This window comes from Phasianus colchicus, chromosome 9 (genome assembly GCF_987193195.1).
Source record: "Phasianus colchicus chromosome 9, bPhaCol1.hap1.1, whole genome shotgun sequence".
NCBI classification, from domain to species: Eukaryota; Metazoa; Chordata; class Aves; order Galliformes; family Phasianidae; genus Phasianus; species Phasianus colchicus.
This window is the reverse complement of record NC_143444.1, coordinates 12,849,598-12,863,799: the sequence shown is the minus strand read 5'-3', so window position 1 is coordinate 12,863,799 and position 14,202 is coordinate 12,849,598. Positions and strand designations below refer to the sequence as shown.

Below are 14,202 nucleotides of genomic sequence, written 5' to 3'. Positions count from 1 at the left end.
AGATACCCCAATCTGCAGACAAAATAGCCTTTGTGAAGGAGAGGAAGATTGTAGCTTGCAAGCTAATGCATCAAAAGGCCAGAGAGAGAATAATTCACTTTCACCTTGCTACAGAGGACAAGTAGCAGTAAAAGCTGTGCATTATTGGCAAGCTCTTTTTGTTGCTGTTTTTAACTCAATCCACAGTTCAGACCTCCAGCCACCTCGGCAGCATTCCAGTTGCAGCTGCTGACATCTCCCACCTAATCAAGTGGTGGATTATCTTGGCCTGATAAATTGGAGGCTGTGCTTCATGAAAAGTCTTTCCTGAAGTACTTTTCTACCCTGTAATAAGGTTGCAGAAGTCTGAATCAAACTTGTGGTGCACTAATTTTTCTAGTGACTTCTGATGGAGAGTGTCAGTGTTTTAAGAAGGACAGTGCTAGGCTGAAAATACAGTTAAGCATGTTTCATTTCACGCCTGGGTGAAAGGGAAGTTGTACTGCCTATTGTTTCATACGGAGTGTGTAGGGGCTATACTGCTGACTTCAATAATTTTCACCTAAAAATTGCTTCCTTTATGAATGGAGCTCTTGAGGAGCATAATTGTTTTAAAAAGGAATTCTCTTGGCTGTTGAATCTTTCTAAGAGTCAGACTTACTAACCTGTTAGATACTTCTTTACTGTTCCTGGTCTTGTATGACTAGTCACTCCACTCCCACTCCTGCTAACAAAATCTTGCCACATAAGTCCAATACAAGGGTAAATAAATTAGTTTCTTTCTCTAAAATATACTGAGGAAAATGTTTACAACATGGAAGTAAATGTGCTGTATATTTGTGTGTACATTTACCTTAATGTAAGATCATTAGGTATAAGGTAAAATGTACAAGATAAATCTAGTTAAGATAAAGGTATTTCTTGCAAGCACTCATTTCTTCTTTCCCACTTTCACTCCTGAATTAAAAACAGCAATTTTCATGTGCCAAACAGAAAACATCTTTATGTGTCACAGTTACTACACTGTTCCTCTTGTAAACCTGTTCTGCTTTTTTCTAGGGGAACCCCTACATGTGCAATAATGAATGTGATGCAAGTACCCAAGAACTGGCTCATCCTCCAGAATTGATGTTTGATCTTGAAGGAAGACATCCATCCACATTTTGGCAGTCCACAACTTGGAAGGATTATCCAAAGCCTCTTCATGTTAACATTACACTCTCCTGGAACAAAACCATTGAGCTGACAGATAACATAGTTATCACTTTTGAATCTGGCCGTCCAGACCAAATGATCCTGGAGAAATCCCTCGACTATGGACGAACATGGCAGCCCTACCAATATTATGCCACAGACTGTTTAGATGCTTTCCACATGGATCCAAAATCAGTGAGGGATTTATCACAGCATACAGTCCTAGAAATCATTTGCACAGAAGAATACTCTACTGGATATATGACAAACAGTAAAATAATCCACTTTGAAATCAAAGATAGATTTGCTTTTTTTGCTGGACCTCGGCTTCATAATATGGCTTCTCTTTATGGCCAGCTTGACACAACCAAGAAGTTAAGAGATTTCTTTACCATCACAGATCTGAGGATAAGATTGCTTAGACCAGCAACTGGAGAAATATATGTAGATGAGCAACACCTGGCACGGTACTTTTATGCCATCTCAGACATAAGGGTATATGGAAGGTAAGAGATTATAAACCTTTAGGAACAAGCATATGCGTTTGTTTATAGAGGTTATACAAAAACTGTTTCTTTCCCCAAACATAACAAGAATAGCAACCAAAGTGTGTTCTTTGGAAATTTGGCTCAATTGGTGACTTTTGACAGTACTAGAAGTTTCTGACTCAGTGGCACTAAATCATGGGTGTTTGCTGTCACTAGCCTGCAAAGCCCTGAATGATTAAAGTGTTTTCTTACAATGCTCAGGATTTCAACTTGGCATTATGTCACTTTTCAGGGACTCTCTTTCTGCTTTTATACAGTTGAAGCCTCATCTGTGGGCAGTTAACTGAGAAGAAGGATTCAATTTCATTATTTTTTCTGGGCCTTTAATGCAAGAATCAATTGATACAGCAGCTTTTGCATAGACTTTTTCCAGTAGGGCAAACTTTATATAAACAGAGATGAGAGTCCATTCCTTTTACTTTAATTAGCTCTGAAATGCCATGAAGCTGAAGCAGAATGGAAAAACCAGCAGTGTTTTGGAGGGCGTGAGACTGATCTGAATGCAACAAAGATTATTACTCATTCAGGTTCAAGACAGATTGGCCCTCTGTGGCAAGCAAGGGCTGGTATCAGGTGTCCTAGACTCAAAAATAATAAAGGTGCAGTGACATTCGTATAGGGAAATCTCCTTACCATCTCTAACTAGCAATTGACTGATGACCTCAAGCAGAAGGGTGATATCGTTAATGTGTGTCTCAGATGCATATTTGTTCAGAAGAAACAAATGGAACCTTCTCTATTAGCTGTTCACTCAACTCACTAATGTACTCTTTTGCCTTTTTGTTTTCCTCTGTACCTTCAGAGAGTTCAAATCTTCCTTTTTATTTACTTATATATTTCTTAAGAGAAGCTACAAACAGGAAAGCTAATTTATCTTAGAAGGCTGAGGTATTTTTCCAGGCACAGGAACAAGTGAAAAATAATAGAGATATGAAATGTCTAATACACTGGTATCATAACATTCCTTTCATGAGTTTACCATTTTCTCCCTCTTTTATACAAGCCTTTCAAGTTCTTAAGTACTTCCATGATATAAAAATGGATCGATAAAGTCAAAATAGAGTCAAATTAATGTGATGCGATCTATTGAAAAATAGATGATCGGAATTTGTATGAAGGACACGTGCAGACTTGAATGCATAAGGATTTCTGCAGGACCATAGATTTAGCATGTAGTTACAGTCTACATCCACACCCATATTCGGGTTAAGTGAATCACGGGCAACTTAGGACAGTGTTTGAAATAGTTTAGTAATACTAACTCCAGCATATCAAAATTGGCAAATATGTTCTACTTCATGTGTATCCTTTCTCCATGAGGCTCCAATAGGTTATATATACAGAGAGATTGGACTAGAGATCAGGATTTTAAGTTCCTTACACTTAAAGAAAATGTTGCTTTCCATTTGAAAACCCAGGAATGCTTCAATTAAACTATCAGTGTCTTGTCAAAAAAAGTATTTGAGGAGGGAAAAAAAAAAAAAACAAAACAGTGCACTGCATACATATTAGAAACTGAAACCTTCCAAACATAGTTGTGGGATAGCAGTCTTTTGAAAAATTATCTATAAAAATGAAGCCTAACTGTACAGAGAACTTATCTGATGCTGAAGCTTGTTGTCTAAATGCAACAGTAATTCAACTTATATGTTAACAGAATTATCTGATATGTAATACCGTCTCACTAGATTAGATCTGTGTGAATTCTCATTACTCTTCTGCTAATAAGGACAGCTCTTTGGAGATTTGGAGTCCTTACCTTCAACACATAGCTAGCCTTTCTTATTAAATAATTTGTGGGCTTGCTTATTACTAGGTATGCATGCCCTGATTATTTGGTCCCACTGAAGAGTCTTTTGCAACAGGCCCCTGTTTGACATATTTGTGGTCTCCTACCAGAAACTCTACAGGGTCCCTCTGCCAGGTCTCCAAACAAGCATTTTGGCCACATGCCCTGGTATGGTGGCAGCATGTGTGGGAATACAGACTCACAGAATTATAGGAGTTGGAAGGAGAAGAGGCAAGAGTTGCAGGTTGTTTTGTGTTCATTTCTGATTCAGATGAACTTTCCAGTTCATTGTACTTTAATCTAGGATATTAACTGAAAATTAATTTATAATCTTTCTCTCTTTTTTGCCACAATTTTTCACATTTTTCACACACTTTGAGATTTAGGTAAAGCTAGAATAGGATTCCATGAGGATGGGATACAAAGGGATGATACTTAAAAGCTTGATGCTAGCAGACACATTTGGAAGCTAGTCCCTTTTTTAAAAATATAACCTGTACTTTAAATAAAGTTAAAATCACCAAAGCTTAAAATAGCATGTTCCTAAAGGCAGCCTAAAATTTGTTTCATGCTGTATTTTAAGAATCAATACCAATGGAAAATATCTATCTTAAAGACGCCAAATTTAATATACAAAATGCTGAAATATCTAATACTTCACAATGAATTAAAGACAGATTTTCCCACTTAATATATGGTTTGTTTCATCACTGCTTTGCAGTTTGGTGTGAAATAAGCCTGACGTATCAAAGATGAAAGCCAGTGTGTTCTTAATGGGTGCTTTACCTCCTCTATTACTACCTGTTTGTTCATCTTCAGTTTACCTCCTTCATTGTGTGTTTATTAAGATGATGAAAAAAAAAAAGGAAACCTGGATGCCTGGCTGTTAGCAATTTCAGCAACCCCATTGTGCTCATATTATTCAAGGAACCTAATAATCCACATGAACTAATTCTGACTTACTGATGGCCTGCTTCACTAAATCAGAGTGATTTTTTCTAGTGAATAATGGACGATGTAGTGTGCCAGTACCTTAATTAAAGAGAGCCTCTCTTAGTCTTGATCTCATTTTAATTTACAGGGTAATACTACAATAATATCACTAATGGAAGGTACATTAAAGGGCATCAAGTAGCATTAACTGTATTAAATTATGGCACTTGTGTTAATTAACTGCTGAAGCAAGATGGTCCTAACGGCTAGAAAGGTCGATTAATGCATAAATAAAGTCTTCTGGGATGGGAAACTAGGAAAAAAGTAGACAATTCTCTGTCCTGTAGCAGAGAATCAAAGGTACCCCATGTGATTACCTCAGGAAGGTTTCTCTCCTTTCACTGCTTGAGGAGGTGGACGTGCAGTGGGCTGTGCGGATCCCACATACCATGAGAAGGACAGCCCTGACAGTAAGCACACAGCTCTTTTCTTTTTTTCTTTTTTTTTCTTTTTTCTTTCTTTTTTTTTTTTTTTTTTTGGTTGGTGTTGAATTTCACTAAAGTGCTGATAATAGTTCCTTTGAAGTCAAGCAAGAGGTTCCTAGCAGATTTTAGATCTGGCTGCTAAAGGTTTAGCTGGATTCATTCCAAAATGTTTTTTGTTCAACTTTTATATTGTCAATAATATGCACATTTTTAGACTGCACGTTAACTATAATTTTAGACAATAGTAAATATATATATATATATATATATATATATATATATCCCCAGTGGTTATAGAATGACTATCTAGCTAAATCAAAGGAAGATCTCATCCCACATTGTTCTTTCGTAGTTAGTTTTTGATCTAAGAGCAAAGAGTTTCTTTCTGACACTAGAATACTCAGCCTCTATACAATGTGATTAAGCCCTTTCGAATTTATTTTTATATTCTTCTTGCCTTGAAGCTTCTGTATTTAAGCTTCAGAGTTTTCTGACCCTGCCTCAGCTACACTTGCAGTTCCAGCAGTAACAGAAACCTCTAACTTGCAGTATGCATGTGAAAAATGTCCTCCGTTTTAACAGTTACTTGCTCTCACATTATCTTTTCCAAATTTAATCCATCTCAGAATCTGACCGAATTGCACTTGAGGAAGGCATACTTGCTACTCTGTGGCTTGAGTTTTTCTGCCTTTTTTGTCATCCTGCCCTGAGGCCCCCATAGCACTGGGTTGCTGGTGCTACAACACTCATGCTGCAGAGAGCCGTGCCCCCCAGCTTGGGTGCCAGGCCCTGGGTTCTTCCTTACATGGATGGATCAATGGGGTTATATATGGGGTGTTATTCTGGCATGCACATGACAGCAAAAATAAAATAATATCCCTCTGTGATGTACCCCAAAGCAGAACTTTGCTCAGTGGAAATGGGAGTACAAAAATGTGCTTTACTTTTATTTATAGGGAAATGTTTTCATTAACATTCAGCTCAAAACCTGACAATCAAAGTGAGGATATGTTGGCATTAAACTTTAAAGGGGACAGACAAATACCGTTCGTATTTCAACTATATATTTACTGTACTTGAATACTCTTTTGTTTTACAAGAACACAAGAAGGTTATTTTCACTAGTACTTGGAGTAATTCTAGCAATTTCTCCAATTTAATTATAAACTCATTAGAGAATAAGAGAGAAAAAACCTTGTGTATTTAAGAGCATGTCAATTTATCCTTAACTCCCAAGTGCAATTAGCTTTTAAAATTTATCTACTGTAATATGTCAGCAAGGAAGATTGCCCTTCTTTTTCAGTAAACAAATCTAAAATCATTAGGAATTGAAATAATTAAATAGTTACCGTGTTTATTTTCACATTAGCAGTCTCCAGTGGTTCAGTGGTTTACCAGTGTTTTAGGCAGGTTTTATTCCTGCCCATGTTCTAGTGATACTAAATAGTATTTTATTTGTTTCCACCTGCCATCCTGATTACTTAAGTCCTGGCAATCAGCTCAGAGCGGTTTCAGTCTTGTAGTGACTTGAAGGGGAGCATTAGAATCTGGAAGGCTGATAAAGCCTTTAATTCTGCTACTCCCTTTTGAAACCAGTGGAATTAGACCACCAGATTTCACGCACCACCTTTCCTCATTAGCATTTGATCATCTTTTTTTTGGCCCATTTTGCAAAACGTCAAGTATTTCTGTACTGATCTTCCTCAGCTGCCTTTCAAGGAAGCCCCATATCATGCAGAATCAGTGTTTGAGGAGAGGAACTAAGCTCTTTTGTAGTATAATTCATTTTGCCATTGAACATTAAAGAAATAGAGATGAAACTCCTGATGAAAGAAATGAGAATTTTTCTTTCTGTGTTACTTTATATGCTGAAAAGCTATCCAAAGAGCCTTTCTGAATAAATTTGGTGATTCCGATATCTTGCAGAAACTTTCTTTCCTTTAAGCTTTTCATTTCAAAAGATTTCAATTTAATGCCTAAAGATTTTTTGGATCACATGTACAAATGATCTCCAGCACTGGGATGTCCTTCAGGTTGTATCAGTGATAATATGTACATGATCCAGGCTGGAACAGTACAACATACTATCATGTTAAAAGTTTAAAATCTCTCTCAACTATTTCACAAGTAACAGGAACTACCAATTTGCAGAGGTTTAGGTTTGTTTTTTTTTTGTTTTTCTGTGATTCTGATTCCTTCCACCAGTACCCACATGGTGAGCTTTTCTGCAGTCAATTTTCTCTATTTCTGTGCTTAACTACATGTGTTTACAAGATGAGTTTTCAAGAACACTCATCAAATTAACAAGTTCCTCAGAAGGTAGTAGCTGGACTTAGAATATACATATGCTTTTTCTTGACACAGGTAATATTTCTCTCTACTAATCTTTTCTGTTGTAAGAAATAAGACATCATCTGTGATTTAGGAAAATGTTCAAAACGAAGACAGTTAACATTTCTGCCTTTTCACTTCTTTTCCTCAAGTATAGCACTGTAGTAAATGTACTGTACAGTATGTGAAGCTACATATTGAAATAAAAGACCAAATCTGATATTAGTTTCAGGTGCCATCCTGTAAATCAGGAGTAATTGCTGTGATTTCAGTTACCTGTACTTAACTGGGTTTCAAGTACAGGAGAAGTGAGAGAAAACAAATGAAGAAAAGGTAGGGAGGAAGAAGGAAGAAAAGAACATCAGAGGACAGAAGTGACAAGGTTGTCACAGCTTCTATTTGAAAGAAATGGAGAAAAAAATAATAATAAATGATGAACAAAAACATACTTCTCCATCTTTTCATCTTCTGCCATCCTCAGCTAATAAGGCAAGGCAGTTCTGCTAATTTCAGGGGAAGTCCAGTGACACAGTAACACAGAAATACCTATTAAGAAGACCTGAAAGTTAATAATAAAGGTCGAGGTCTAGTAGCCTTGTTCCTGTGAATAGTTACAGAGGGGCTGTGAGATCCCTTCCTATCATTTGCTCTAGTACCTCTCTGGGATTAGTGTGCCTCAGCAGTACCAGTGATCTGTGCATGAAGGGAGTTATGATTCTTACATGATCGCAGAGGACTGTAGTGCAAATGAGTAAGCACCACAGACCCTCAATAAAACAGATAAAACATCTTGTTAACTGGGCTGAACAACAGAGTAAGTGTTCAACACTTGGACATCAGGGGGAAATTCTTTACGGAGAGAGTGGTGAGGTACTGGAACAGACTGCCCAGGAAGGTTGTGGATGCCCCATCCCTGGAGGTGTTCAAAGCCAGATTGGATGGGGCCCTGGGCAGTCTGGTCTAGCATTAGGTGGAATGGTTGGTGGCCCTGCATGTGGCAGGGGGGTTGGAGATTCATGATCCTTGAGGTCCCTTCCAACCCTGGCAATTCTGTGATTCTGTGAACACTACTGTAATTCTGATTTCATTGAATATAAAATTGTTTGTGGAAAGGCAAGAAAAGAGCTACAGAAAGAGAAGGCAATGCTGTGAATTTAGCACGCAGCAATAGGGTCAAGAAAAAGGAGATGAAAGGTTACACTGCAGGTAGAGTTCCCAAGAGAATGTCTGGCTGCTGACGCATGAGGAAAGCATAATGTTAGCTGCAGCCCTTTGCAGGAGAACAGGCTGCGTCCTGGTTAGCTTTGTGGAATACGGTAAAAATGAAAGGATGCTGAGTGGCAGGAGACATCATAATGACATTAGGAGGGAGCACACTACTGCTCATGAATCTGTCTGAAAGTAGACTTATAATTTCTTCAGTTCACACAGTTCTTGGAGATTTAGAATCTGTCTATTAAGTATCTGCTTTCTCATACAGCACATCATCCAAGCCTCCAGCAAGTAGCAACTAATTCAAAGGAAATATCTCATTGGCATGATTTTTATGCCTGAAAGACAGCCATACTCAGAAGAAACTTTTGCACTTCACTGATGATTATTTTGACCACACTGGGGTGATGACCACTGTTTTAACATAAGACTGAAAACAAACAAAAACAATTCAAGAAAAGGCTAATAATCAATTGCCTCATACTGTGGATTAGAGCTGAGCAGGTCTTGGGACATACTACGGATAGCGCAATACATATGGTACGTACACACACACACCCCAGTGCCAGAGGGCATTTTTCTAAAGTTAAAGTCTTTCTTTGAACCATTTAGTCCTTCCTCTGAATTTGATGGTTGTGAAGATATCAGTAGTTGCCTGCTTCTTCCTTGCAACCCTCCTGGAATTTCTTGTGATAAGTTCCTCAGTCGCTTTCATTTTCACCCTTGAATTCATTTCTGTCTTTATAGGAGCTATTCAGCATCTTTGTTCTCTACCATTCAGTATTCCCACTTTCACCCTATCTAGATATGCATTAAGCTGTAATATGATACAATATCTGATATAGTAAGATTTATAAAATACTTTGAAATACACTTAATAAAGATTAAGAAAGATGCGTAGAGAAGCACAATGGATTGTTATCATCTGTCCTCCCTGCACCATCACTCATAAACAACCTATCAGGAGTACTAGTATAAATGTTAATGATAGCAGCGCTGTCTTGATGACGGGGGGACACCATGGGTCATGTTTAACTGCCATCAGTATTTCTGTGACGTTGCACGTGAAACCTATTAGCAACCAAAAAGATGAAATCTGATTACAATAATGATATATACTCATACATTGAGATATGCATCTTCACTCTCAACTAATTAGTTGGCACTGACTGTTTTCACTTTGCTCGGTGACATGTGGTATATAAATCATTACAATATGTTAAATGCAAATGGTTGGTAATAGGGTAACCATCTGCTCACTGTTGGAAAGTTTGCAGAGGAATATAGTAAGCTGTACTTCGAATAACGATGCTACCCTCACATCCCTGAAATATCAAATATCTAAAAACAGCTGCCTCCACTAATGCCAATGTTACTAATATGTCTCTTACCCTTTTCATTTTCAGAAGTAAACTACATATTGTAAGAGGTAATTTTGTTCTTCAGTGTGAACTTGACTTCAAGGCTAGAGCCTGCAACAGTAATGTGAACCACCATTTCTCAGAGCCTGATCTTCTTCTTAGGCTGTGTTGAATGCTTTCTGAGCAGCCAATAAATAACCAGGCTACCTACTCTTTTTGGGACATCTTTTCTTCCACAAATATAATTAAACCGTCATCCTCCTCTAAACCCCTCCTGCCAGGCCCTTTTCCAGGGATGACATGATTTTGTATGTGATAGATTGTTGGCACTTTGCTGTCTGGTAATGTATTACTCTAGAGACCATCAAAGAGTGCCTTCCATCTAATAATCTACCATGCCCTATGAGGGCTAGAGATCACCACTGCAAAGAGGGATCAATTATTTTACCACAGACATGTATTATCAGGGGCTGTCACATACTTTCTTAATGAGCATTTCTGGATACCCAAGTGACGAAGTAATGCATTGGAAAATTAGGAGCGGGACAAGAGTGAAGGACTGCCTGCCGAAGTGGAGGCTGTGCCTTCAAGCCAGAGCAGCTCCTTCTTTCCTTACCCATTCAGTCATTTGCCGGTCAGGGTCACTGTCACAGTGCTCATATGCTGGCTCCCCTGTAGTAATATATTGCATTATCACCTATCAGAGAGATTAATATGTTCACATGCTGAATTCCCAAGACACAGCTCTCAGCATTAAAAAAGCCGATGAATTAATTCAGCTCCCACTGACTGAATGGAAAAGTTTGTGCTTTCATCATAGTCAGATGGCAGTGCTGCTATTGCTTTCTTTGGGCGGGAGGGGCTGCTGTCTGTTCAGGGGTTATGCCTGGCATGGCAGTGTCTGAATTAGGATTGTGCTCCTGGAGAAGCACCTGCAGGGGAAGAGGCTGCAGGAGAGCTCATTAGTCCTGCAGTTCTCAGCCCCTGGATGAATTACACAATGAGATGCTTGCTCTACAGGGTTTCAGAAACCTGCGGCTTTGTGTAGGTATGCCGTCTTGCAAAGCTGAGTTCAAAAAACGTTGAAGGGAGACAGCTTTATGCTAACACATTTTCCTTTGTTGCCTTGCAGAAAAGAGGAGCTGTCTGAACACAAACTTTGTGACTCCATTTTGATTCACAATGAATGCTTGTCTGTTTCAAAATGGGGTGTCTGAACTTTAAAGATATCTATAGACAGAGCTGGTAGGATGAGTAGTACTTTATAATACCTGAAAGGCATGGTGTCAGCAATGGGAATTTGATAAGCTGAGGTCCTGAATTGGATTCCAGCAATGGTCACAAGTTTAAGGAAGCTCTCATTTCAAATTGCAAGCAGAGAAAAAACAGGATTCTTTCTCTTTAATTGCATTACTTTTATTGAACTGAAGCATTGCTTCAGTTCCCAGAACACTTTATATATTATTTTAATTCAAGTTAGCAGAGACAGAACTGTGGCAGAACTGTTTATTGTTTCTGACATGTTACTCATTTTCCCATTCAACTCTCTTGTGCATTAAGAATTTTTAGATTTGGGGCTGCTGTTTACCGAAGTCATTATAAATAAATTAATTTCCATATCCTTGACTTGATGATACTTCTATGGAGCTTTTGTCTATAGTCCTGTTCAGAACAGCCATGCCAGTCAGGCAAACATGAACCAGACTCCACAAACCTTCTGGTAGCCCTTTGCATAGAGAGGAATGTTGCATTCAAGCCCTCAGTAGACAAATCTTTTAGTTTTATTTCATGTATGCTGCTAGCATTCACTGTGGCACAAATCCTGGCAATCAGATGCTTTCCATCTGTTGTTTTCAGAGGAAAGGGAGGGTCATCTGAGAGATCTGAGGTTTTTTAGCCTTGCATACCCCGGGCTGTATTTTTATAGCCTCATCGCATTTTAATTGGCTCTAGATCTTCTCATTATATTTATTGAACTGTGGGCCAATTTTCCCTTACTTAGAGCCAGGGCTGTAGATTTTGCCATATAAGCACAATCAGGAATTGACTTGAAAAACCATTTCAAAACATTATCATCTTCCCCCCAGGCAGAGCACAGCACAGCACAGCAGTTCCTTGACCTTCCACAGGCAGGAACTGGGTGCAGAGACGGCAGGTGGGACAGGGGACAGAGCTGCAATATGAGAAGGCGTCTGTTTTGTCAGTGACCCACTTTAGGAAATGCTCCTTCCACACCACTCCAGCTGCTCATTTCTCACCATTTTCACTTCTCTTTTTGGTGATCATCACTCCTTCAATCATACTGCACAAGGAGTCGCTGCCTATGTGGCTCAGAGGAGGCATGGAAACCTTCATCAGGAAAAGCAAAAATGAGATGTGAGAGGCAGAGGAGAGGGAAAAGCATGAACGTCTCAATTTTCAGTGAAAAATAAACCTATTGTTCTTTGTCAGTGCAGAAAAATGCTTATCATTTAGAGGCTTCATTAAAGACACTGTGCTTATGGAAGTATGCCTTGTTTCCTTTGAAAACTGAAATAATTCTTACAGCAGGACAGCAAAACAGCAAGGAGCCAGTTACATTTTTAATCACTTGCATCCCATAGGAATTGCAGTCTGCCAACAAGGGCAGCTCTTTCCCCTTTGCAACACAGGAAAAGAATTGAGGAATGGGAAGCTGTGGCTCCAGGATGGTTTCTTACAGTTATTAATGAGGTAAAGATCAAAAAACCTGAGTGTAATTAACTGCTAATATTCTGCTACTGAAAATGTTTAACCCAATCCATAAACTGTCTATGAAAAAAATGATTTTCATTCCACTTTTCCATTTGATTTTTTCTTTCTTCCGAATCATGAATGTGGACTAGAGAAACAGTTGGATGAAGACAAAAGAGAAAAGTAAAATAATTGTATATTTCTCTTCCACTGAACATATTTCAAATGAAAAGGAGTATTGGTACTGCACACTCAGACCAGATGGCATTATGTTACCTTCTCATCGGTTAGTCACTGCAGAGGTGACCCACAATGTGGTGATTCTTTCCTAGCTCAGTCCACTGATGTGAATGGCAGCAATTGCTTTATTTATGATTTATACAAACACCACATTTAAAATATGGTATCTTAAAAGATATCCCTGGACTTTTTTTTTTTTCTTTTACAGAGTTGCTGTTTTGAGAGATGAAATTCTGCAATCTCTCTTTGTTCCAATAGTTACTTTTGGAGAACAGGACAGGCTGTGGATCTTGTGGTCTGTACGTTTGCTTGTCTGTTAATGCCTCATAAAATATACATGCTTGAAATAGGAGAGATGCAGCAGAGTGATACCACCAGAATGAATGACAAAGAGTTGTAAGTCAATTCCAAACATAGGCAAAGTCTATTTACATAGTTCATTGGTTTCCTTACTGCATGGTCCCACCCAGATTTCAACTAACATATGCACAGTTAATGTATAGTTGACATTCAGCCTGTCTGCAAATTATGGAGAAATTTATGCCCTTCCTACTCTCAGGGAAAAGGTTCTGCAATTTAAAGTGTGCTGAACGTATGCTGTAACATGAGGAAAGCTTTTGCAAATATTGCTGCAATACAAACACAATTAATAGAACATAAAGTCCAGTTCTTTCCCTATCCGGGAGCCTTCCAGTCATTTATAACTCTTCAAATATGTACTTTTTTATATTCTCTTCTGCTTATCACATTAAAAAAACAAACAAACAAACAAACAAAACACAGATTTGAAATTTCATCTGCCATGGGGAGTAGGTGACGCTCCATCTTGAGAGTCTTGTGGCAGCATCCAAGTGCACTTGTTCCAGCCTAGCAGCCACAAGAGCAGGTGCTAATAAGACCAAGTGGTGTACCACTGTTTTGTCGTGGTGTTACAGAGTTCTCAATCTACACTACATTTAGCTCAAGACAAGCCTGTTACAAATGAACTTGTCTTACTAAAAAACAAAACAAAACAAAACCCTACCGTATCCTCAGGGGTAGGCTCACTATCTGGTAATCCAGAGATTATTATGGAAGGATAACACTGAAACAAAATACAGGAGTGTTTTCCATCGAAGGAAAAAAATGGAATCAAAATGTTGTATTCCTAAAATGTTGTATTCTGAAAGAGATGTTCAACTTCTGTTACAGTAAGTTTGGACAGGTGCCAGAATTTTGTTCCCTTTGTGATATTATTTTATGGCCACTAAGTGATTTGGTTCAGTCGGATTACTGTATATCACAACAGAAACGTATATAGCATTAAATCCACGAAGTACTGCACATTTCCTCTCTTGAGGTTTTCTGTGCAACATGAAAGCAGAGATTTAACAAGATCTGGGTGTCCTCATGAGTCTGGTGTAATCCTCTCCTCCTAG

The 14,202-nt window shown here is 38.5% G+C and overlaps 1 protein-coding gene across 5 annotated transcripts in view; it reads left to right on the top strand.

The window, feature by feature from the left end:
- Window positions 1–14,202, top strand: part of NTNG1 (netrin G1) — a 152,777-nt gene that overhangs the window by 65,371 nt on the left and 73,204 nt on the right. For all 5 annotated transcript variants that reach the window (XM_090146219.1, XM_031595859.2, XM_090146217.1 and 2 more), the window contains exon 3: window positions 1,039–1,679. In XM_090146219.1, coding sequence (XP_090002345.1) covers window positions 1,039–1,679 — 641 coding nt within the window. The remainder of the gene's footprint in view (window positions 1–1,038; window positions 1,680–14,202) is intronic.